General features: G+C 52.6%; 1 protein-coding gene across 2 annotated transcripts in view; it reads right to left on the bottom strand.

The window, feature by feature from the left end:
- WIZ (WIZ zinc finger) overlaps positions 1 to 26,164 on the bottom strand; it is a 58,705-nt gene that overhangs the window by 10,872 nt on the left and 21,669 nt on the right. The window contains exons 3-5 of one of the 2 annotated variants that reach the window (XM_049810357.1): positions 13,610 to 13,670; positions 8,535 to 11,074; positions 7,939 to 8,304 (exon numbers count right to left, since the gene is read on the bottom strand). In XM_049810357.1, the coding sequence (XP_049666314.1) occupies positions 7,939 to 8,304; positions 8,535 to 11,074; positions 13,610 to 13,670 (2,967 nt within the window). The remainder of the gene's footprint in view (positions 1 to 7,938; positions 8,305 to 8,534; positions 11,075 to 13,609; positions 13,671 to 26,164) is intronic. The other variant, XM_049810356.1, reaches the window with a different exon arrangement.

The following is a 26,164-nucleotide window of genomic DNA, read 5'->3' as shown; positions in this document are numbered from 1 at the left end:
ACAAGCAGAGTCCCAGTGTGGCCACAAGCATTTCCTTACAGTTTGTGGGCTTACGAGTCGAAAACACACACTCAAAGCTGGCCGATTCGGTCCGTAATTACCCCAAGAAAACCCACGTGCGATAGCAAACCCGCCTGCCATTCCCAGAGTGCATAAACAAAACCTAACCAAGAAGAGGCAGTGGGGGGAAAGGAGACAGCCCACGAGAGCCACCGCTAAAACAAAACCAGACCCGCATCAGACACTTTGTTTTTCAGCATGGGGAAGCTTTGGAAGTTCAAATTCCTACTTACTTTTGCATCGCAAGACAGCTTAAAAAGGGGTAGTAGGGGGTTAATCCATCTACCACCAGTTTTTGCGAGGTTAAAGAAGCCACAATGGGCCAAATCCTGACATTTTCAGGGAGTTTCAAAGCCTGCAGCAGTAACCAGAGGTCCCCAGGGGCTTCAGTCTCTGTGCAGCGACAACACGGAGGGTCTCACCCTGGCAGCTTTCAGGTGCTGAGGTGACACGTGCTCACATCTGCGAGGTAGCACAGAGATTCGCGAGTCCTCAAACACCCATGAAACATCCTCACGCTAATTCTCAACAAACCACGCTCAGAAGAGGGGAGAGAAAAGCCCCTCGTAGCAGCCAACAACCCCACCGCGCCTGGCAAAAGGGCTCCGGTTGGATAACCTGCTGCTTTAACCCGGACTCAAGGGTTGATCTGTGGAGCAGCCGGTGCCGCTTCCAAGCTGCAGAGCTCAGCTTTGCCCCGTGGTCTGAAAAAATAATTCCCCAAACATGAGCCAAATCTTCCTGAAGAAGATCCAGCAAAGGCAACAAGGGGTACAGGCGACGCCAGGACAGGCAGGACTGCCTGATGGCTGGCTTGCTAACGGGCTCTGTCTGGGGTGAGGATGAAAGCATCTGTCTTTGCTGGCCAGCCTACAGCGTCCAGAGCTCTATACAAGCCGATTCCTTGCCAAGGGGGTTTTGCCAGCTCTCTGTCGTGCTTTTGAGCTATCAAATCATTTTAAACACAGTACTTCCCCTCGCTGGCTCTGCTGAGCAGGATGGGCTACTAATAAACCGCTCCTAAAGTTCCTCTCTTCTTTCTCTACTGGAGCAGTAAGATATAAAACCTCTCCTTGGCTTAAAGGAACTGGAGAAAAACCAACATCAGGAGTAGGACGTCATGAGGAATCGCTGTGGCAGGCACAGGAGCTCACCGAAATTTAAAGGAGAAAGGGGAAATACAAGAAATAGTTGCTGTTCCTTTCTCCGCTGATATCCTGCTGGGATGCGGATGTGGCCATGAGTCTGGTTTTGAACACGCCTTGGTTGCAGCACCCATGGGTATCCCTGGGTCATTCCAGCTCAGGGGCTCCCCCCCACCCCCCCTCCCCCGCAACATTCCCTTCTCCAGCAGTTACAAGCCAGGGTCTCCCAAAAACATTAGGAAAGGGAAAGGGACAATTTCTATCCTTGGTTGCCAAGACCGAAATAGGTTATTGCGACCATCTGCCTTCGAGCGGTGTCCCCAGGGATCCTCACTCTACGATTACTGTGCTGGAAGACCTGGCTGAGAGATTTCACGCTGTCTCCTGTGGCACAGATCAGCAGCGGTGAAAACGGAGCTCAAATTCAGGCTAAAAACCAACGTCCAGCCTCCCTGCGGCGCTGCCTACCATCAGAAATCTTCAGAGACCAGGAGAAGAGACAGTATCAAGGGCAACAGCCCGTGTTATCCCCGTGCAGGGGAAGGAGGGAAGGGAAGCAGGAGGCCAACGTGAGCTTTTCAATAACCTGGAACTCAAGAAAGGAATCAAAGACAGTGGAAAGTAGGTCAGGCTGCGGGTGAGCGCAGAATGAGTACACAGGGAGGAAAATCAGAGAGGCCGACACAAAAGGAGAGCGTGACCCAAGAACCGTAACACGAGGAGGGTCCTCAGGGCACATTAACCCAGCAGAGAGGTGGTGGTACCTCCAACCCTCTCCAAACTCGAAAGGACATGGCCCTGAGCAACCTAACCTGGCTTTGAAGTTGGCCTTGCTGGCAGCCAGGGTCAGGTATGGACCTCCAGAAGGTTTTGCTAACCTCCATTCATCTGCGATTAACGCAGCCGCCACGAGATGCGCAGGCGTGCTCCTCCACAGAAAGGAGGACGAAAGGCCACATCCACAAAGCATCTCAATTCCTTTGCGGAGGGCAACCACAATTAACCAGAGGAAGCAAAGGTCGGAATGGAAATTGGAGCCGCTGCTGAGCTGCACCAAGCTCTTCACTCTCAAGTCAAAGTGTCAAGGAAGATATGAGGCTCGAAAAAAAACATAAAATCTACAATAAACGTCCTCTTCCAGCCCTACTTGTGCTGGTGGAAGAGCCTTCCCCTTCTGATCTCCTCCAGCCTCTCCACACCCCCTTGTGCTGAGGCTTGGGCTGTGGTTGTCCCCACCCCAGGCAACACAAAGTCACAGGCTCCTTCTGGCCCTGGCCATGCTGGCTCGCACATCCTGGATAAAAAGAGGCGGGGGGAGGAATCAAAGTGGCTATGGGGTCTCTGCCCACTTATATCTCTGAGCAGACCACACCAGGTTTCCCCCTGAACAGCCCTAAAAATCAGTTCTGGAGCCCCTGACACTCACACCCTGTCCCTTTTTCCCTTGTCCGCTGAAAGGAGAGCTCTGTTCTCCACGTGTCCTGGAGTGTTAGCTCTGCAGAGAGGGATCTGGGGGTCTCGGTTGATGGGAAGCTCAACGGGAGTCAACTGTGTGCCCTCATGGCTAAGAGGGCCACCCATATCCTGGGGTGCATTAGGCACAGTATAGCAAACTGGTCGAAAGATGTTCTTGTCCCACGTCTTGGTGTGACCTCACCTTGAGTCCTGTGGGCACCTGGGGGCTCCACAATCTGAGAAGGACATAAAAGTATTAGAACATGTCCAAAGGAGAGCAACAGAGATGGTGAAAGGAGTAGAGGGCTTGTGAGGAGCGGCTGAGGACACCAGGGTTGGTCAGCTTAGAGAAGAGAAGACTGAGGGGTGGCCTCGTTGATGTCTACAACTTCCTCATGATGGGGGGAAGAAAAGGAGGCGCTGATCTCTTCTCTTGGTTGTCTGGTAGAAGGACGCACGAGAACAGCTTAAAGCTGCATCAAGGGAAGTTCAGATTGGCCACTAGGAAAGGGAGTTCTTCACAGAGAGGGTGGTCGAGCACTGGAACAAGCTCCCCAGGGATGAGGTCGTGGGCCCTGAGCCTGCTGGTCTTCCAGAAGAGTTTAGAGAAAGCTCTTAGATACAGGGTTTAACTTCTAGATTGCCCTGCATGGAGTCAGGAGTTGGGTTTGATGATCCTCGTGGTCCCTTCCAAGCCAGGAAATGCTAAGAATGTTTCTGAATATTATGCTCTACAGAGGGAGAAGACACTCTTCAGCCAAGGCAGGACCTCGGATATGGTAGGGGCAAGCCCCACTTCTGAGTCCTCATCTGGGGGCTCAACACAAGCAAGGAGCAGACAGAGCAGTTGGGAAATCATTCCCTGAGCCCGTGCCATTCAACCGACGCTCTCCCCCTCCTAAAAACCCATGCTACATCAGATGCACTCCAGAAGGAAAGACAGCGTGGGGTGGAAGGTCAACCAGCAAATGCACGTTTGCTCCTCTTCCTGGATGAAATGTCACTATTGCTGCAGGGGAGGAGATTGAGAAGAGAAATCTAGGTCTAGCAGAAGACGTTGCAAGTTTGGGGCAGTAAGAGAGACTACAGGGAGTTAAATCCAGGGGAAAAAAAGGGGAAAAGAACAGAGGATGATGGTGCCAACCCTGCGAAGCAGTCCAGGGGACAGAGCAAGGTGAGGCAGGCTACAAGGAAGGAGAACTGCAAGCTGTTTTGAGGAGGATGCAATTGCCTAACACTTCCCAACGCCTGCCAAGAAGCGCCACGTGTTCTCCGAGGTGGCTGCCAATAGGTTCAGAGCCAGGAGATACACAAACAGCCTCGCTAACGAGCCAAGCCAGGCTTTAAGGAGGCGGTTGCAGCAGCAGGACACACCTTTGCCCGTCACAACATACAGGGAAAGCCACTGTTGAGTGCAGGGACCTGCCTGGAGAAGCCACCAACTCCCCAGGGACAGCTGGGGACAGCTCAGGAGCCAGCATTTCCACAGAAAAGAGGGCGGGGGGAGTAAAAAAAAGTTTTCAGACTTCTAAGCTGTTCAAAACCAAGCCAGAATGAATGTTGCAACCCCCACTACGTCACAGCCTGTTCTGGAATGGGCAGGAGCCGGGATAACCCTCCTGCTCTCTGCAGCACTGCAGCCGAGACGCGTCCGATGTTGAGCACGGCACTTCAGGGAGGGTTCAGACATATCGGGGAGGGAATCACAAGTGATCAAGGATCTAAAATCATACAAAAAGGGGAGATCGAAAGATCTGGGTCTACAGAAGAGCACAAACTGTTGTCTTGGCTTATTTTGAGTAAAATGAACAGCAATGGATTTAGATACTAAAAATACCAAGGACCCCATCGCCTTTCTAAGGGTGACGGCTGGTGATGGCAGCGTGGGTGCTGAGGGTGGTGGTGGAGCCTCCATCAGAGCCCAGAGCAGCCAAGTTCAGGCTGGTTTAAGTACCATGGACTTGCCTGGAAGCAGTGGGAGGGAGGGAACAGGTAACCTCTGAGATTCCCCTGGTATCTCAAAACATCCTGTTTTTGCCACACACGCTCCCATCTAAACAACCAGTGCAGCCAAGTTCAAGTTCTCGCTGCAGACCCAAACACCTACTTCCTCCCTTTGACTTTTAGTTTTGCTCTAAGAGGTTGTTTTGTTTTGTTTTTGTTTTAAAACATGCAGCCAAGAGTACGAGACCAGCAAGAGAGTGAGTGTGTGTTAAACCCACAGCCCTTTCCCAACGCCACTCTTCATTTCTTCTTCACGTCCCACCTGCAAGCAGCTCCGGGAAGGGAGACTTCACCCCAAGAGGACCAAGATGCTCAGGTCTTGTGGTGATTTGGTTACAAGCCCAAAAACAGAGAGCACCACCATGCTCATCGAATCAATCTCCCGGCACCCAGAGCTGAATCCTCCACCTTCATTTCCCACTGCAGCCTCGTTAGAAACCACGAACCACAGCCAGCGCAGAAAACGGTTCACAAAACGTTCCACGAAAAGGGGATTTCTCCCCGCCCGCCCCCGTGACGGAAGGTTTCAGTTAAGGGTCTACCGATATTCTTAGCTCTTAACAGCTCCAGAGGCATCTTGCAATGCTGGTGGAGACCTTCTGGCAGTTCACGCGTCTGGAAGTGGAGAGGAAGGAAGCAGGAAGCTGTCTGCGGAGAGCTGCCTGCAGATGCTGAGCTGTGACATTGTCCCGGAGCGCGAGTAGCATCGCTGCTCCCACGGCACGGGGCTGCCGGCGCCACGACACAGAGCCACCAGCTGAGACGCCGCCAGGTCTGGTGCGGTGCCACCACCGACTGTTCACGAGATCCTCCTGCCACTATAACTTGCTAACAGCCTTGATCCCGTTTATGTTGCTTAAAACCCTCTGTAAGTTACAGAATTAGCATAAAACACAAGCAGATGATGTTAACACTAAGCAGGTGCCCTTAAGGCAGCTCCTTGCTCCAGCCTGGGAGCAGCGATAGAGGATTTAGCACAGCCGCAAAGACCCACGCAGAAGCAAGCAGGTCACTTGAGCTCTCACACATCTCATGAGTGATTTGAAGAGACATGGGGACAAGTGGGCTTAAAAAAAAACCAGCTAAAATCCTCCTGGCTGCAGATTCAGCATCCCCCAATCTCCAAACCCGCTTCACTGTTTGCTCAGCTGCTTCCCTGCAGCCGTACCCAGAGCAAGAGTTAAATAAATATTGCAATGCAATGGGCACCGCTTCGTTCTTAAATCAGTTGCAACAGATACTTTCAGCACGAAGCCAGAGCGCCCTGAAAGCGTCGTTTCGGGCTGGAAGGAAAACAAGGAGGGTTTTGACTCATGGCAAGTCGTCTCCATGAGCTTGGGAGCGTAACTAAGAGACTTCAGGCTTGGATTTAAATACAAAAGCCGTCCACCGACCGCTATCTCCACGTGATCTGCTGTGCATGCTTTGGTTACACAACAGGTTGCTGGGCTGGGGATTTTTAAGCTTTCCAAATTTACCCGTTTTCTTGGCATTGTCCCCCAAAGACATGACTCGTAACGGAATACAGAGCACGCAAGTTTAAATCTAGGAGTGCTGCTGAAGGGGGTGTTTGAGCTCTTGCTCTTGTGCAGGTCACGCTCACCCTCCGCTCAACCCACGTGTCCATCCTCAGCCTTATCTGGGTTTAAATACAACACTGAAGCAGACCAAAATCAAGCTTTCATTCAACTCAAAGGACAATTCCTGACCCGATTTCTTCCATCAAGCACCCACCAGCATTTCAAGGCAACTGGAGATGGGCACAGCAAGGAGCAGGAGAAGTTCCCAGCCCCGGGCCAACATCACATGCTGAAAAAAAACTTGACTGACATTGCCCGAACCGATAAGCAAGATCGTATTTCAAGACATGACCCACTTTTTTTTTTTTCTAAAACTTCACACTGGGGACATTTGATATTAGATTTGCTGTGTTAAGAACTGCATTAACCTCTTCTCTGATGAGCAGTTGTTACCGAAAGGTGGCCGCACTCTTTCTTCACCAAGATACTTTCCACCCTTCTTAACTACAAAATACCCAAGCCCTAGTTTTTAAAACAGCGGCGCTATCTGTAACGGCTTATGCCAGTGAAATCTGGGCACCAGGAGACGTAAAAATTGCCGAGCGATAGTCACAGTCAGCAGGAGCATCCAGCCACTGGCAGCAGAAACCCAGCTGAGCCCTCCAAAACGCCTCTCATTGGCATCAACCACCACCCCGGGCTGGTAGCTATTCATCCTCCAAGGTCTGCCATGCCAAGAAAAAAAAGAGTTTGGGTTTGTTCGTATTTTAATTTGTGTTCGTTACGCTCAAGACTCCTTCCAAAGAGCATCCCAGGCATGTGGAACAGTCTGGAGAGCCAGGATTACAGGCTCTTTGATATTTCAATTAAAGACAGATAGCTTCTCGCCGCAGGGCTGCATCTAACATAGGATTAGGCTGAGCAGAACCTAACGAAAAGCTGCTTCAGGGACTTCAAGACGCTTCCAAGTAGCGCCAGGTGTCTGTAGGTGGTTGTTTTTCCTAATGCATGAGCAAGTTTTTAGTCTTTGGCAGAATGGTAGGTCGCCAAGTTTTTGGGGCAAATTCAGTTTTTTTGGAGCCTTGCAAAAGAAACCCGGAAGCTGTTTGGGACGGGCTCTGCTCTGGAATAGATAATTCTGTTTGAATAGTTTGGAGCTCCTCTGATGGAGGGCGACGAGCTCAGACCCAAATCCATTTGGCAAGGACCCTTTACACTTCCCACCACAGTAACATACCACTTATGGAAAAAAAGCAGCTGAGGGGTGAACACAGCTCCCCAAGCCAGAGGTCACACCCTGCCTTCTGCGTGGCCAAGCACTGCCAGGCCGGACCGGTACCAGCGACCACACTCTTCTCCTTCCCTCCAGCCACTCTCTGCCCCATGATTTACGAAGCTTTAGGTGTTTCCCCTACGGAAACCTCGTTCCTAAACGCAACACTTTCCAACGAAGCCCAAACGTCCAAAGCACGGCTCCCTGGGGGGATGTGACCCCTCCATCCACCCCTCAAGAGACCACACCGCCCGACTCTTTCATCTGCCAGCATCTCCATCCACCTGCCCTAAACCAGCAGCAGATTTCACAAGACCCAGAGCATCGGCGATGGAGCTGGATAAACCAACACCAGGTTAGGCCGATTAAACCCTTCCCTGTAAATACCCCTCCTCCAGCAAGGCTCTGTTCAGCAGGACGTGATGATTTGGGGCTATCAAAAGGGTTTCTGGTTTCCACAGGGCATTCGTGGAACACTTACCATCTCTGTAGGACTGCAGGGACTCATCTCCCCAGGACGGGGGGAATGGGGACAGAGGAGACCGTGGAATGCTGCACTCAGACATGGGTGTCATGCTCTTGCGAGGCACGAAGCCGTGAGCTTCCCTCTCTCGGCTCGGGGATGAGGGCTCCGCTCCCATTGCCGCTTGCAGCATCGGATGCTCCGATGAGTTGGCCAACAGCTCCTTGAGGATGTTAATGGGTGAGATGGTGAGTTCCCAGTTGGTAATACCAAAGTCTCTCAGGTGGGCTCTGGCATGGCTGGAGAGACCCGCTCGCGTGTCGAAACCGGCTCCGCAGAATTCACATCGCATCAGGCTGAAAGTACTCGGGTCAAAGTTTGCAACTGCGGAAAGAAGGACAGACAGTCAGCGATGCCACTAAAACCCCTGGCTCAGGCCTCCGGGGGTTGGGGGGGGGAGGGATGCACCCGAGACAACCGCATGCTACCGGTTGTGCCGTGGCCACCGTGGTTCAAGCTGACTACAGTACCATACATACCCAGTTCTTGGTGGGAGGAGAAAACCCCACCGATTAAAATAAGAAAATAGAAAGCACGGTGAATTGAATACATACTACCTTTTTTCTTCTTCTTTTGGAAGGAAAATTTTTGCTCAATAGCTTTCACTTCTTCCGCCGAGATGAAATGACGGACGTTGTAGCTCACCCCCACCCTGTTGAGGTGGCCCCGCACGTGGTTCGCCAGCCCGATCCCGTTGTGAAACCTGTCTGGGCAGTAGGGACATTTCCTCTCCTCATTCTTCAGCATGGGTGAGTCGGAGTCCAAGAGGTCATCAAGCTCCAGAGGACCCTCCAGAGGAGCGTCCAACAGGAGCATATCCAAGGGAAGGGGCTCTTCCATCACGAATTCCCGGGAAGGGGGTGTTGTTTTCTTCTTGAACGGCTTCCCCCGGGGCCGCTTCATCGCCTTGGGGTGCAGGTTCACCTCCTCCAGAAGGACGATGGGGACCATCTTCCGCAACTGCTGCTGCTGCTCCTCCGAAGCTATCGAAGAGTCCGTGGCTTTCAAGGTGTCTCTGAACGTCCTCTTGAGGTCCAAGGCAGCTTGAGGGATGGTGACGGGTTTGATGCCTCTGTTCTCGCTCAAATCTATTTCTGTGCTTACGGAGATCTCCTCTTCCATGCTCCCAGTGTCGCTGGCCAACATCCACTTGTGCCTGAGCTCCTCCAGCCCCATCGGGTGGCTCCTGAGACCGTCGCCTTCTCCTTCAAGGTGCTGAGCTGCTGCTTTTTTTTTCAACTGCTGCAGAGCATACTGGGAATAAGCTTTAGCGGAAGAAAAACCGGACAACCCCAGGTTTTTATGTGGGGCAGCGTACGGAGCTGCTTTCCTGGCATGAAACCCTGATGTCTGGTAGTCCTTTTTACTAGCCCCATTGCTTTTGTCGAGTCTTGGGTGAGTTAGGGCAAAACCGTGAACACCTTCGTAATGAGATGTGCTTTCTCGGTGAGGCGGAGGGAAAAGCCGGTCTGCTTTGCCAAAATAATCAGTCTCTGCAAACCGGCCTGTCCTGGCTGGGCTGTAGGCATCTCTGCTAGTTCCTGGTTGATTGGGATCATCTTCATACACCTCCGTGTCCCAGGAGAGGTGGGAATGGGCGTATTTCATATGCTCCTTGAGAATGTTCTCGTTGGGGGCTGGGAAGCTGCAGAGCATACAGGTGCTGAGCCCTTTGCTGCTGCCGTGAGGTGGTACCTGCATCTGCAGGGACACGTGTTCATTTGGTTTGAAGTGTTTGTAGATGCCGTGCACGGGGCTATCCCGTATTTCTCCGCTGCCCGCACTCCCAAAGAGATTCATGTTCTTTGCCCCTTGGTCCTTCCTCTCCTTGACGTGCATCTTGGCATGCTGGACAAAGATCTTGGAGGAGTTTGTGCCAAAGACGCACTTGGGGCACTGCAGCCGGGCTTCCCGGCCTTCATCTGGAAACTCATTCAACTTCTGAATCTCTTCAATAATTTTTTCCCTAGACTCTTGGTGGAGCCTTTTGTGCTGCTCCAGAGACGTGGGGTCTCCAAAGGCCCATCCGCACTCGTTGCAGCAGAATTGACACTGCCCTCCCAAAGCATCTCTGTCTTGGTCCCTCCCTGGTCCACGATTATGCTGAAGCATGTGATCCATCAAATGTTCCTTCTTCTTGAAGTAAATGCTGCACTCGATGCAGGTGTACACCGTAGGGTCCTCCTCCGGACCCAGCTCCTCTTTCCCCTGTTCCTCCAACAAGACGCTACACACGTAGGGCCTCATTTCGATGTCGTAGGAGCTGCAGGGAGCAGGCTCCAGAGACATCAACGGGATCCGCTCCACCGAGTCTTCGGCATTTACTGTCCAGGACTGTTTGCCGACGGTGAGGTCCGTGCCGAGCTGAAGACCCGGCTTCTGGATTGTCCACTCAGCCGTGTTGAGTGGGTTTATCTCACCCAAGTCCGAGTCAACCATCAGCCCCTTCCTGTGGGACGAGGAGCTCTCCAGGGATTTGGACTTGCCAAGGACAGGGTTTAGCGTTTTTCTGAACACCGTTGGAGTCAGCGGAGGAGGCACTTCACGCACGGACTGTCCCCGAAAGGGCAAGTTGGTTGCTACATCTGTCGGCTTACTTATGTCTTTGTAGTGAGGACTTGGGCTTTTGTTGGGTCTAGAAATCCAGTCAACCCTCTGGATTCCCCTCTTACTTTTATCTAAGTGCTCTTTGCTGAGGCCTTCAAGTTGCTTTGGTTCATTTTTAAGATATTTCTCTTCCCCGCCGCCAACCGATGCCCCAGCACAAGGGCTGGGCGTCTCTGCTGCCACCTTGCCACCGTCCAGGTCCTCGGAGTCGCTCTCCAGTTGCTCAGGATCCACCTGCACAGTATTTACAACCTGGGACTCCATGGCGAATGCCGACTCCTTTACGCACCGCGAGTCTTTCGAGTCCTTCAAGCCAGAGAGTCTCTCTAAAGTGCTTTCTTCTCTCCCATCGCTCACTCTCGTCTCCAGGGCAGAGGTGTCCCAGGTCATGCTGCCAGACACAGTAATGTTTCGCAAGTCTAGGGAGCTCCTGGCATCTGTTCTGTACAAAGCCTTCTTGAACTCCAAATGCTCTTCATTCGTGGAGCTGCAAATAAGTTTTGAGAGTTAGTAACCAGTTAATGGGATAATACAAACATTTCCATTTACAAAAGGGTTGTCCTAGAACCAGAGCGAGCCTGCGTGGTGTTATGGCATAACACCAGCTGGGGGTTTCGCGGTTACTTCCGTACTGCCCCAAATACTAAAGACTTGGGACAAAAATGAGTCCATCCCTTTCCACCCTCCCTTGGCTAGAATCATTTCTGCATTTTCTCCTAGACTTGCTTCAAGCTCGTTTCAGCAACGGCCGTATCTGTTCCCTACAGTGGCTCTTCCGCGTTCATGCCAGGCACAACATGAGCATTGAGTTCCCATCACCACGAAACCAATTCCTGCCTTGAGCCAGAAGTCATCTTCCCCTTGCTCCACCCCACTCTCTGCTTCTCCTTGCCTTTCCCCTCTTAACTTCTCGGGATGCTTGGACACCTTATTGCCTCCTTTTTACACAGCTCAACAGGGATATTTGCTCCTAGCGATGACACTTGTCACTATCAGGCCAAAGAACAAGCCGAGGAGCTCTTCAAAGTTGCATAAAAACGAATTTAAGTGCCAATGTGGACCATACCAAAGGTCTCTGGGACCAAAGGATGGTTTGTCTCTGTCATTAAATGAAAGTTCGTGCGTGATCCCTCTCCACAGCAGGGGTGGGAAGTCTTTCTTCCCTGTGCAGAGACCCCAAGTCACAGTGGATCAGAGTGGTTCCTCTCCATCCTCTTCCAAACCCTCCGCAAGGACGCCAAAGCTGGCAAGACCCCATCAAACAGCTGGAGAACATAAAAGCCTCCACGGGGTGAGCTCTACAGTGGGATTGGGTGGCCCCATGCCACTCAGACGGGTGCTCTGGGTACCACTGTGGCACCAAAGACATGTTGTGTGTTAGAGAGGGGTGAAGCACGCCCACAGGCAGTCCCAGCCTGGTGGTTTTAAAAATCCTACATTGGGCTTGGAGGCTTTTTTTGGGAATAAGAAGGGACACGGTGAGGGCTGTGAGGGTGCAATAGAGGCACGTGATATTCTCCGAGATGCCTCGAGGGATTGGAGACATCTGGCACGGGACCAACAGTTATGAGACAGGATCTACAAAAGCCTCAAACCTTTCTGTGGGGGGTGGTGGAGAGGCTCGGTGGGGAAGCAGAGAGCCTCAAACAGTACCAGTTCCCCACATTTAGGCTTCTGAACTGGGGCCCAGGAGACCCAGGAGCCCCGATGGCCCTAATGGCAGCTTCACGGGGGTTTGGCAGATACTGGCTCTGGGGGTGAGCAGACTTGACGCGTCCACCGCACTGCAGAGCGAGGCAAGATTCCTCCGCATCCCCATCCCTGCCCTAAGGGTGCAACCCAGATTCTGTCCTCCACAGCCAGCTTCATGGCCGGCTTCTCCCTCTACACAGCATCCGTGGCATGGATGCACGGCCAAAAGCAGGATGCAAACCACATCGCCGCTCCTGCCACCTGCTAAACCATCCCTAGGGAAGAAACCTGCTGGACCACAGAGCCCAATGCCGGGAGAAACCCGGTGACTCGAGACCTCGTGCAAGGAGCTTCTCCAGGGGCAGCAAAACACTATCTCACAGGTCAAGTTGTGCTGCCAGGAGAACAAAGCACCTTTGTTGGAGGCAGCAGGGCTGCCAGTTCCACAGGGTTCTTGTGCTGCCTCTCTCTCTCCTTCTTTTTTAAACCTATTTATTTCCAGCTTGTTCCTGGAAAAAGCCAGGTTTAGGGGTGAACTGACCCTCCTACCCTACCACACTCGCCCTCCCGGCTCCAAACCTTTCCCTATTTTTACTCATGAGAAATTGCTGCGGACTGGAGGACGGGCTCACCATTGTCTGTGGCGTGATATCAGGGAAATGCGATTCCCATATGCACTGTAAACCCTGCAAATGTTATTAAAAATAACTCGCTAAGGAAACCGCTGGCCCAGGAAGGATCAGTCGACAGCAGATACTAAAATAAGCCCATTAAAACGTGCTGGGCATTGGTTGCATTGCTAAACAGTCTAAGACAGAGAGTGATTCTGAGCCAGGCGTGGGTCCCCAATGCCATGAGAAAGGACAAGGACCCTTGCCTTGCACGAGCCTTGTGCTGGCACCCCAAAATCTGCCTTTTTCAGGGTACTCAGAACTGCGTGGGACACCCCTTAACAGCTTCAGGACACCCAATACAACCATATCAAGCAGCCACCTCCCAGCATCTCTCTCTCCCTTGCAGCAGGGACAGCCCCAGCAACACCAAGGGGAACCAGGATGGCTCCGAGGGGTGATTTAGAGTAGGCAGAAGCCGGGTGGTTTGTTGGGAAGCAGGACAAACAAGATTAATTAGAGCAACCAACACCGCTCTGCAGCAAGGGGACTGTGCTGGCTGGCTCTCAAGGGACCTGCTGACGTCCTCAATGGTGGGACAACCCTCTCTGGGGACAGCCAGGGAGATATTTTGGGGCTTTGTGTAACTGGAGTACCATTAGCAAGGGGAGACGAGCTCCCAGGCGCTCCCCGCTCTGTGACATCCCTTGGGGACTTACCCGTGTTCGGTCCTGTGAGCTGTGGCTGGGACAGCACCGGAGAGGGCAGGATCAGGCTCATCTGCAACAGAGAGGAAAGCTCCAAGGTCAGTGCCCAAGTAAGGCTTCTTCAATGCAATTTGCAATAAAGTGATTTTTGCGTGTGTGTGTTAAAAAAGCTTTCCCAGCAGATAAACCCCCTCTGCTCCTGCTGCCCATCCTTCCCTTCTACAGCCGGGTCCGGATTACGGGAGGATTTCCAAGCCACACTTAAGAGGGTTTAATCCCGCGCACAACTATTTGATGTATAATCGTTCCTGCAGCTAAGCAGTTTAACAGGAAGATGCACACGCCGCTGGCCGTGCTCCCGCCACCCCTGCTCGCTGGAGAGTTATCCGGCATGGAACCGTGGCCGAGTGGCTGGAGAAGGGTTGTCTTGGTCCACGCTGTGAAGAAGACCAGTTCCTCCAGCTCTACAGTTGGGGATCACGAGCCCCTCTGGCACCGGCATTCTTCTCTGCCCTTGGACCAGCATGCAGGGCTTCTCTGGGTGCCCAAGTATCATCTGGGGCTTGGAGGAGCTTTGCTTCGCTCCGTTGTTGGCCAAACCCCCAGGATGGCTCCTGGGCTAAATCATCTCCAATCCTACTCGCGAGAAGATGCAAGGCAGAATTTCAGGCAGCAATGAGAGGCAAGCAAACGCCTCCCAAAGATCTGCAGGGTCTGCTGAGATATATCAGACCCAGCTACATCCTTCCTCAAGAGGAGGAAAGCCTTTGGCTGTGTCCAACAAAAACGTCTGGATCGAACCTACCTGGCCCAGAGACTCCGTCAGCCAGGGCTGAGCTTGGGGCAGGACATGGGGGTCTTGCTCCTCATGCCGGATCCCCCGTGTCCTGGTCCAGCCACGCGTCACCCGTCTCAGCTGTATGGAAAGCACTGACTTACTTATTACAGGCAAGGCTGGGAGCTTGGGGAAGCTGAGGCGTAGCTGGGTGAATCCACATTGTTTCCTGCTGCGAACCAGCCCCAGGCAAGCAAGCTTGCTGCTGGAACAAGGAACTAGCCCACATCCCTGCTCCCATCATGATCATCCTGGGTCATGAGATGCCCAGCAGCCCAGCCCTAGGCAAGCAAGCTTGCTGCTGGGACAAGGAATTGTCCCCCATCCCTGCTCCCATCATCATCATCATCATCTTAGGTCATGGGCAGCCTGGTCCCGGGCAAGCAAGCTTGCTGCTAGGACAAGGAATTGAGCCGCATCCCTGCTCCCATCATCATCATCTTGGGTCATGGGATGCCCAGCAGCCCAAGAGTTGCCTGGAGCTCACCAACGCCATGGAAATAACTAAGAAGCCATGGGAAGGAGGTGTCCACAGCTTGATGGAGGTGCGTGCAGACCCAGCACAGACCATGCCTAGGGCTCATAGAGAAAAGAAAGGGACAGGCAAGGAGCAGCTCAGCCTCCGCCACACACCATCTAACAACCCAGGGAGCCTTTAATGTTGAACACAAAGATGAGAGAGAGCAGAATCAAGCTGCGCATCCTGCAAAGGAAATGGGGAGCATTTTGGAAACACACAGCCAAGGAGATGGGTTTTGCTGCAACAGTCTGCGGGCTCAGCCTACGAGAGCCTCTACAGCCCAAACTGACCTCTGTCCCCTCCGGGATGCACGCAGCCGCTCAGAGTTTGCATTTATTCTATGGATTACTGGTTGTGTGCTGTAAAACCAGGAGGAATGTGGTATTCAGGCCACCACACCGGTTATGGAGATGGGGGAGGCAGGGCAGGACCTGCCTTGAAAGCAGAGGAAGGATGTGAAAAGCCAGGGTTGGCTTCCCATCCTTCTAACGTCTTAGGTGAGCCACCTTAGAGGCGAGACTTTTAAGCCTGAGCATCTCCAGCCTGTAGGTCTCATCCAGAGATGATGAGGTTGGAGCTCTTTCATCTAGATGCAGAGCTGGGACCACACGCATCACCTGGGTTTATCCGGCATCTGTGCTGTCAGAGCCTGTCCTGGAGAGGTGGCAGCATCCCTAGCTCCCAGATCAGGTCCTTTTGGCTTTAAAAACATTTTGGAAAAGCCCAGCAGGATCCAGGGCCAAGCTGCCGAGGTCACGGGAGACCGGCAGCATTCATTCAGGAAAGCCTGAGTCACCAACCGGCCGGGGCGGGAATGCCGGGAAAAAACCCAACCCTCCCAAATCGGCAGATTTTAAACACTTCCATAAATCCCCAGCGCGTGGATGGAGAGGGGCAGAGAGCACCGATAGCAAGAAAGGATGGTGGTGGCAGGAGCCTTCCAGGGACTCTTTTGTTCTCCGGAGCTCCAGCACGGCTCCTATTTTTAGAAACTGTCTCCTTTAGAGGAAAACATGCGGTGATTTATCTTTCTCCTGATGAGCACGTAACTGCACTCCCTGCAAATCCTGGTTTCTTGGAAACAGCGAGAGATGAGGGAGTTTAATGTCTTGGACTTAGGAGGCTCAAATTTACCCTCTATGGTAATCCAGCAAGAGCTGCTCCTCTAACCACAGGAGTGTGGCTGCAGCTTTTCCCCGAGAGAGCACGGCAAATCTGAATTCATTTTTGAGCTCACCGTCTCTCCTTCAAGAGGTCAAACACCCTTGCATCGGGGCCACGGGTCTCTCCTCTCTGTTTTTCCTCTATCCCAAGAGTTAAAGCAACCCAGCCAGGACATCGAGACACTTTCAAAATTGAGCCATCACATGAGCCCATGGCCAAAACACACAAAGAAAACCAGAGCTAAGAGAAAAACTCGTGAGTTTCCCAGTACAGGAGCAGTTATGCGGAGACCAGGAGCTCTCCTAGACACGGCAGACCCAGCTCTAGACAAATTCAGCGATGGTTAATTACGTAACATATTTCAAAGGTCACAGATTGAGAAATACCAACATCTCCAGAAAAGCCAAAAGAGCCCTGGCTCATTGAGGCCATAACTGTCAGAGCTGATAAGCAGAGGGTAATGGCATGCTCGAGAGGCTTAGTCATGTATCAGGCTGCAAAAATTTTGCCTAAACCTTCACCACCCCCCCAAAAAACACCAGGATGCACCTTGAGGTGCTTTTCCACGTCACCGCTCTTCATACAGCAGATACTTCCTACACAACGGGTCTGGTTTATTTTGTACCAGAACTACTCAACATGTATTTTAAGCCTAACGACACACCAAATGGTAGCTGTGATAATTAGCAAGGTTGCTCCACTGCGTCAGGAGCTCACAGCTGTTGATAGATCCAACATCCAACGAAGCGAAGCCAATGAAGGTCCCCAGCCATCAAGGGCTGGAGGACGTCATGGATGAAGCCAGGCCGGGGGAGTTGGGCTCATTCCACGTCAAGATGAGAGCATGAAGGTGCTGCCTACAGCCACTAATTGGAGGGTGTAGAAATAACAAAGCCAAACTCCTCCTGGACACGCACAACGAGAGGACAAGGAAGTTGCAATATGGGAAGCTCTTCCTTGTGAGAGTGGGGGATCCCTGGAGATGCTCAAAACTCAACTTGATGGGGCTTGAACAACCTAACTTTGAAGCTGGCTGTGCTTTGAGCACAAGGGTGGGAGGAAGACCTCTGGAGGGTCCTTCCAACCTCAATTATTCTGTGATTTTAGGACTAAAAACCCAAAGAAGTTCAACAGTCTAAAGCCAAGAGGTCTTCTGGATGGTGGTTTCCATCAAGACCCTAAACCACCTCAAAACAGGGAGACAATCTCTCCTCTGAAGAGTTCCAACCAAGAAACAATATTCTCCAGAAAGTTTTCTACCCAGCTCCCAAAAGATGTCTAGTGACAGTTTAAAAGAGCATAAAGGAGCGAAAATTTAAAGAAAACTCTAAAATCTAAAAAATACTATTCTTTCCCAAACTTAAAAAGCTGTTCAACTGCATAAGGCTCCATCCCCTGAATACAACAGAAGGTTTCCCTTCCACACAATCCTCCAGGATGGGAGGAAGGACACCTACCTGACCTCAACGTGCTTTCCCCATCTCATATCTCAGCAATAAAGGATGAGGAGGGAGACTCAGCTCCAACTCAAGCTCTCCAGCAGCTTCCAGATCAGCTGAGTTCCTACTGCAGAAGGGCCGGCACTTCCAAAGGACATTGGTCTGAGGCTGCGGTGAACCCATCTCCAATCAAGGGAGGAAAAAAGGAGGTTCCTCCAGAAGGTGACGACTTGGTTTGGACCAGAACTAGACTCTTAAAAAATCAAAAATTAAGCAAATTGGACAGGAATTTGCAATACCACTTTTCTGAGCAATCTGAGTGCTTCCAAAAGCCCTCAAAAGCTTATCTTCTCTACAGCTGGGCTCAGGGACCTTGCCATTTGAGCAATGGTATTAGGCAAGGGGTGAGTTATTGCATCATCTTCCGAGTAACGCAAGATGTCGCAAGGCATGATTTAGCTCTGGAATTAAAGACTAGGTCCTACTTAAGGCTCATGCTTTAATCTCAGGTGTTTAATTTGAGAGCAAAAGGTACCAGAAGAAATGCTCACTGGCACCAGCAGCTGACACAGGTTCTGCATATTGTAAATATCCTGGAAAAAAAAAAGTTCTGGCTCAACGCATGGCTTTCCGTGGTCCAAAAACACAAGAGTAACCAACAGTGCCACAAAACCCAGCAGACCCGCATAGTGGGATTACTGCTTGATAGCAGTGGGAAAACACTGTGCCCCCATGCCATGGTGGTGCTGGAGCCAAGCGGTGCCCGGGCAAGCAGCTGGGCGTTCACTGGCATGCTACCACCCAACCCAGCCATGGGGATTTCTGCCGCATTGGATAGCACAGATTTGAGTTTCTTACCAGTGAAATGACCAATCCCACGCTGGAAACATTCAGTCACCCAGGATTAGGAGATGGCCAAGAAATAGGAGGGGTTTTCCAGCCCCCAGCATCATAGGAGCTATTTAGCTCCCCAAAATCTCACTGAAAATGCAGGGAAGCAGGAGCTTCATTTCCCACATCCCAGCCCATCTCTAAATCCATCCCACAGCCCCAAACTTGGCTCTTCCAGCCCAAAACAGCCATCCAAGCCCACCTCTCCAAGGCCACGTCCATGATAGCAGAGCCACAGCAGGTCCAAGCCACGCTGGGCTTGTGTTTGCAGTGCAAACAGTGGCATTCGGTGGGCAGAGGTACTGTCAGGCTTTTGCTTGGCAATCCTGACGTTCCCTGGACACGAGCACGTGGCTCCGGGCTGAGAGCGGGCAACAGAAGCAAACCATGGAGATGCTACAAAAGAAGGTGCAACTAGCAGCTCTTTCCTCTCCAACCCACTCTAAATAGGGCCAACACGTGAAGGCAAGGCTTTGCATGAGGACCATGAGATGCTCCACGGCAAAGCTTTTCCCTTGCACAAGAGAAGACTACCACCTGCACCCCAGCATCCCCCTGTCCACCAAAAGCACCTGGATAAGCAGCCTGCGTGCTCTGCATGCATCACGCTCAGCCTGGAGCTGTTTGGGTGGCCAACCATGCCAGATTCAAGCTCTTTGATGGTATTCCTGCCCCAAATCCCCAGGGTAGACATCGCTTCCATTGCTCTGTGCTTGGAACAGCCACTCTTCAGCAGAAACCATTTCACCCACGGTCTCTCGTGAGCATCCAAACACTCTCCCTGGAGCCAGACAAGACGATCATGTTCTCCAACTCTTTGCTATGGCTTGCCAGAAGCAAGCTGGAGATTTTGCTCATGCTCCTGAATACAGATGAGCTGGTGTAAGGACAGGCTTTGCTGCGGGAGGGCTTGGCCAGACACATGAACTTCACATTTCCTCCTGAAAATGGGCACGTTTGGGGTTGGTTTGCCTGCACATAGCTCTGGGTTCTGCTCCAATGAAAGCTCTCGGCCATTTGCAGATAGAAGCGAGAGACATTTCTTTCTCCTTTGCGCTGCGTGGCAGTTCAGGGCAGTATTTAAGGACGCTCCTAAGCCTGCAGGCAGGTGACCTTGAGGACAGGAGCTCTTCAAAGCACGGCACGCTGGCAGCACATCGCGTCTCATCTGACTCAGGCTTAGCTGGCTGCTGATGGTGCCGGGGATGGTGCCGTTGTGTTCACCCAACACCGACAGCTCCGTGTTCGCTTCTGCTTGGGCTTCCCAGGAGCGGCATGGGTCTTTTCACCCCTCCGCAGGCACAGGGTGCTGGAAGTTCGTGTGTTTAAGAGCTGGAAACGCCCAGGGTTGTGCAACCACCATCCAGGTGCTGATATTTCTGCTGCTGGACTTTGTACAGGCAGGAAAAGACACCACAAAGGGCCCGAGCGATGGCAGACCACGAAGAGCGAAGCAGATAAACACTTATGTACCCAATGTGTCTGCTCTAGTCCCAGGAGATGGACGCCATAGCCTCGCACTCAAGGGGATCAGCTCATTGCAGTGGGATTAATAACCCACCCTTGGGAGCTGCTTGTGTTTTAACCCACGCTCTGGCCTGGGAGGAGCTGCCTGGGTTGGGACTTTGCTCAGCTTGCGGCAGTGGCTGGACTGGGGAGCTTGGAGGACTCTGTATGATCGCTGCAAGGGGGGTGAAGCAGACTCTACTGATGAAAGAACGATGTCCAGCCCCGTAATGAGGTGAAAAACCCAACACAGGGGTAAGAGCATCGTGAAGGGATGCAGCTCAGTGCTCCCCAGCCAAAGGATCCCACATTTTTAATTGCATCAGTGCTACCTTCTGCCAAATTATTCACCCATCGACTCACCAAGGCCACACCAAGCTGTAGTAATCCCAGTACAAGCAGAACCATCCGTACGTGGTCCCTCTGGCTCCTCAAGCTGCTTAGCAATGCTAGAGACGACGCAAAAAGAGGAGGCAGGACTGTGCAGGCGGAGTACAGGCAGCATGAATACAGACCAAAACCACAACAAATGGTGCTCCAAGTGCTGGCAGCTGTGGTGCCATCCATCCTGCCAGCACCACACGTCCCAGCTATCCCTTACACCGGCTTGGCTCTTTTTTTGAGCCAGTTCAGTGGAGAAGTACTGGAAGAGATGGGATTGGGCTCAAAAGCAAGGACTGCAGATATCTCCAGGGAGGGACAGAGACAGCTGCCAGAGGAGTAGGTCAGAGCTCTTCTCCTCCACGACTTGAGGCTTATCTCAACATAGTGACTCGTGTGGGATCTCTCCACCGAGAGAGGCCGGATGCAAGACATCCAAAAAACATTTGGGAAGCCAGGGATCAGCACGATTCCCATCCTTTGGTCTCCTCAGGTTCGTTTTGTACATGGGGATGGAGGTTGACCCCCCCAGAGACACCGTGGAATCTCCATCCTTGGAGATCTTCCAAGCTGTACAAACTGCTCTTGCTTTGACATTAGCCCTCTGACCCAACTCCTCCTTTCTACCGAAAAAGATGTTGAGGCTAAACAAGAAGCACCCCAAATATTTTTTCCCCAGCTTCATAAAGGCTTTGCGCTTGGTGCTCTCTGCTTGTTCCCAGTATTAATCCAGGCATGAAATCATCCCCCCCCCAACAACTGAACTTCAAGGGGTAGCAGCCTTCAGTGGGGGCTCAGAGACCTCCCAAAGCCTTGCTAAGGCAGAAGATAAAGTGATTTTGGTGCAGGAGCCAAAACCTCCTGCCTTTTGCTTCAGCAAGTCCTTGGCCTGTGCCTGATTTGGGGAGGGGGGGAAAAAAAGAAAAAAAAAAATCAAATCCCATTTCCAGTGATTGCCTCACTTTGGGCTCGGGAAGCCCCAGGAGCCCAGGAGCATCACCTGAAACAGCAGTGTGGGAAGAGGCTGGGGGACCATAAAGCAACTGAGAGGTTGGAGGGGCAGGTCTGGATGGCAGATGAGTCAGGGACTGGCTCTCCTCACTGCCCAACCCAGAGGACAGGCACAACATCTTGGTCCCATCAAGTCCAGATTGCTCTTGGCAAGAGAAACCACACTACCGGGAACCCCAGAGCAGGAGACAAGGACCTCCAGGCACTACCAAAGCCAGCAACACCCCAATATCAGCATTACTAGAAAATTTTAAGACAACTGTGAGCTGCAAAGCAAGGACAAACGCGCAGACATTTCCCATAGGAGAAGACCACGGTGACCACGTTGGCTCCAGGCCAAAGCCACACTGTGTTCCCCATCCACCAGCAACACGTGGTGATGGCTGCGGGTCTCAATGGGCACTGCAAACCTTGAAGCGACCAGTGAGCACCCATTCTCTTCCCAATGGATGGGCTTTGGGGCAAGCACCAGTCTCCCCTCCGGTTCCCACCTCCCCTAAAATTAGAGCCCATGGGTTTCCACCCTCCTTTCGCACACGAGCGGAGGGATCACATCCCTGCATGGAATCGATCCCATCTACTGGATCCTCTGTTTGGTTTCTAGGTGAATAATAGGATTTGCTTTCACCCTGCCTGGACACCACAAACTCCAAGACCCCACACGAGACCGTAGGCACGTGGCCCGGCGTCCTACCACACACGCGGGGACAAGTGGGTCCCTCTTGCCTCCGTCACCGGCAGCAGTTCGGGGTTATCCTGTCCCCGCTATCGCAACCGGTTCTCCCTCGAGCAGTTAGAAAAGCAACGCCTGCTCAGGAAGTGGTCTCTGCAGCAGACGGAGGTGGGGAACGGCACTGCTGCAAGGGGAGGGTACTGGATGTGCTGACTCGGCATCCCAGCGAGCTCTAGCTCGTCCCGGCAACGCAGCAGCTCAGAGCATGGCATGCAAGACCCCCCTGGCTCCTCTCCGGCATCCTGCTTGCGCAGCGAGGCCAAGCGATGCACCACGGACCCAGAGAAACACCGAATGGTTCCAACCCCACCAGCACCCATTTTCCACAGAGGGTTTCCCAATGCCACCAGCCCTGGTCCTCCTTCACTTGGCTCTCACTGTGCAGGATTTCCCTGCCATTGCTGTCACGCCCAAGCTTAACTCTTCCCCTTGAAACACAGACCCAGCACCCTGGCTGTCTCTCAGCTTGGCTCTGCCCAGGCACGCTCCATCCAGCAGCTCCAGAGTTTGTTCTTGCCGGTGCAGACAGATCAGTGTGTGTTGCATCTGTACAAAAACCCACTCGAACCTCTCTGGATGAGACCTCTGCATTATCGAGTGAGCCCTGGAATGCTCTGTGGGCCATCCTTGGGTGCTGAGCAGATGTTTCATGGGAGGCAGTGGCTTCCCCATGTGCTCGGCAGCCGTGTTTCTCACTTGTCCAATGCAAAGCTCAGAGATTTGGCACCCGTTTGGCACCAACCAGCCACTTGAGCTCAAGTGGCACTTCTCCTCCTAGCACCAATAAGAGCAACAACCCCCCAGCTGAAGCACACCGTTCCCCACCACGAGCTCATTATACTCCAAGAGATCCTCATGTTTTGGCTCAGGGAAAATAAAGAATCACCCAAGAGATCTCCGTGTCCGGCTCAGAAATAAACACCCATCCACTGCCACTGTCAATTCTCAAGACGGCACCCAAGTTTTCACACCGAGAGGGCAGGGGTCCCGTGGGGACCGCTGGATTTAAGCAAACTGCTCACACTGGAGGGAAAAAAAAAAAAAACCAAACACAACCTAAACTAAACTAAGCCAGTGCCTGTTGGCTCGTGCACATGGGCTTGCATTCAAGCTGCCCGAGTCAGCAGAGCTCAGGAAGCCTTGCGCGCTTCTGGAAGACAGAGCCGTAGGAAGCATGACACATCTTGAGATGTTGGCTCTGTTCCCCAGGATGTTTATGGTCAGCAAGAGCTTGCCACGATTTCACAGACTTCACATAAACATCTGGATGAAGGACTCTACCAAGGCTCAACCAGAGATGCCGTCCTGGTGCGGGGCTGGTGAGCGCCACGTTACTCCCAAGCCAGAGCAGCAGGACCTCAACATGGACAATGCAGGACAGCTGTTAGCTTCCAGCAGCCATCCCACTGCAAGCACTGGCACATCTTCATCGGAGAGAGGAGCGGCATGGTATGACTCGCTTGCCCAAAGCCACTCTGCCAGAGACCCTGTCTTGCGGTTGAGCTCTGATCGAGGAGGAAAAAGATGAAGCCAGTGCTGAGGTGCCTTATCTCACCGGTCACCAAGAGCTGGGGAAGTCCCATCAGGGTGGAAACAAGATGTTAAGTGTCTGGATGGGAGCCACATCGCAGCTTCAAACACTTTCCTTCAACTCTCCCAGGATGGCACGGTCCCTCCAGCCCTTGTAGGACTTGCCAGGACTGCCCACGGGTGGCCAGAAGAACACGTTAAATTTGTATCTCCCAAACTTCCACCATTTGGGCATTGTCATCTTCTCAGAAACAGCTGCACAGCGACACGCAATTTCTTTTCCAAGAAAGAGGCCAACCTGCAGGTCTGTGAGCCAAAAAGTAGAGCCAGGAGAGGACGAGCCGACTGCCCGGAGAAAGGGCCGCACCCTTCCATGACCAACAGAGCTGGGAGATGTCCCCACAGCAGCCCAGGGAACTTGGAGCAGGGGGGTCTCCACTGTAGTTTTGGCCACCACAACCCAACAGCAAGGGCTTGTGATAAAACCCACCAGCTTCGGAGACCAAGCAGGACCAACCCACTCAAGGTGGAGAAGGAGAAGCATCATGGCAGCATAAAAGCTGGCAGGATCCACAAACAGAGAGGCAGATCTAGAAAAGATCATGAAGGCCACCAGAAAAAACATCTATAGGGGCAAAGACTCAACCAAAAACGAAGCATCAGGGGTTGCACTAGAGTCTCCTGGAGAGCCCAAGCAGCCGCCGATGATGTCCCATACCTGCTCCTGACCCCGAAGGGTGCCTTAGAAAGGTCCCTGATGCAGAGAAGAGCCAGCCAGCAGCATTCCAAGGGAAAAGGATGGGGATATTGTGCCAACAAAGCCGGGGTAATCCCAGGAAGAGAGACAGGGGTGATGGACCACAACAGGATGGGAAGCTTGCTAGCTGGATGACGGGACGACCGGCCACACTCACCAGTCACATGGGAACCGCGAGTCACCAACGATCTGGTTGGGGAAGAACAAAACAAAACACGAAAAAAACCAAAAAACAAACCACCAAAAAAATCGAAGAAAAAAAAAAATAAAATCTAGCTGTGGTTTGCAACCTGCAGTTCACGGACAACTTCGAAAGGCAGCGGAGAAAAGCCAGCCTGCTGTCAGCAGCTTGAACTTGCTCCGCAGGCATCTGCTCCCCGCTGGAAAACCTCCGGCAAATCTAATGAGGAGGAAAAACCCCCCATTCCTCTCGGAAACTCCGTGCACAACGGGTCAAGGAGTCCATGCCGAGACCCTGCGCAGGGTTTCATCACTGGTGTGTGAGTGAGATTAACCGAAACTGAAACAGGTGCGAGGAAGGGCTACCATGGGGAAAACCAGCTCTTCTGCTGCAAGCAGACAAACAGCGTGGCTTGTTTAGCTTGGCACGGCCGAGAGGGAACCCGACACTTTCCCAGCGAGAAGCTTTGCTCTTATTTCCAGCCTCTCCGCGCTCCCCGGCCAGAGGCCATGAGTTATACTTGGGTTTTCTCAGCTCTCAGGGTATTTGCAGAGCCTGGGGGGATGCACTGGAGCTGTGCCCCACTCCCAGCAACAGCGTGGGGGGATGGAGAGCCCAGACCCATCCGAAAAGCTCCAGGCACTGCAAGGCAAAGTTTTGGGCTGTGTTTCCACCAAGGCAAAAGCTGGTGGCACAAGGCCAATAGACACGGTTGAGGGCTTGCTCCCAGGCTCGACGGCTTGCTCCCAGGCTCCAGAGTGATACAGACTTCCCAGGATACTCCAAATGTTTGCACGATTCTGGGCTCCGGTGTTATTTCTGAGGTTCCCGCAGAACCACGATGAGACAGTGGGGCGAGGGCAAGACACACAGTGCCCCAAACCTGGGACTGATAGTGAGACCTGCATCAGGTCGGGATGATGCTGCTGCTCCTTCCCCACCGTGGTTGGATCCCGCTGCCATCTCTCACCATCACTTGCACCAGAGATGCTCAGCCAACAGCACCGTTCGGGACAGAACCAACCCCATTTGGTCCTGGGACGGCAATCCCAAAGCCAAAGCCTCCGGTTTTGAGCCCAAAAAAACCTCCAGCAAAAACTTCACATGCTTCAGAAAATAGCACTGAGGTTTGAAAGTGTTTGAGACGCAACACCAGCTCCTAAATGCTAATTGCTCTCCAGTACCTGCTGCCTGCTTCGGGCAGGGAAGGCATTTGCTCTATGTCTATCCTCTAAAAAGAATTCTAACTGCCCCCCCCACCCCAAAAAAAAAGACTTCTTTTTCGCAAGCTCACCTTCGCCAACCCTGTCTCGCACAGCCCCAAGCACGCTGGCACAGCACCAAGCCATCTCCCAAAGTATTTTCACAAGAGCGGACGGACCGGGTGCAGATGCTCCGTAAAACCTGGCCATTCCTTTACCGCTTAAAACCCCCGGGGCTCCCCGGCCATACCCTCAAATCTGGTGGGATGGGGATTGCACCAAGCATCGTGGACCACTGGTCGCCCTCTGAGGGTTGCTGTTTGTGGTGGGTCCTGCATCCAGCATCTACACCGGGTTTTGCAGCTGCTGCACCATGCAGCAGAAACCTCCCTCTGCAAATCAGGGTGCAAATACCTG

Source organism: Accipiter gentilis, chromosome 9, assembly GCF_929443795.1.
Source record: "Accipiter gentilis chromosome 9, bAccGen1.1, whole genome shotgun sequence".
In the NCBI taxonomy this organism is placed as follows: Eukaryota; Metazoa; Chordata; class Aves; order Accipitriformes; family Accipitridae; genus Astur; species Astur gentilis.
Note: the sequence above shows the minus strand (reverse complement) of the source record. Positions and strands in the feature narration are given on the sequence as shown.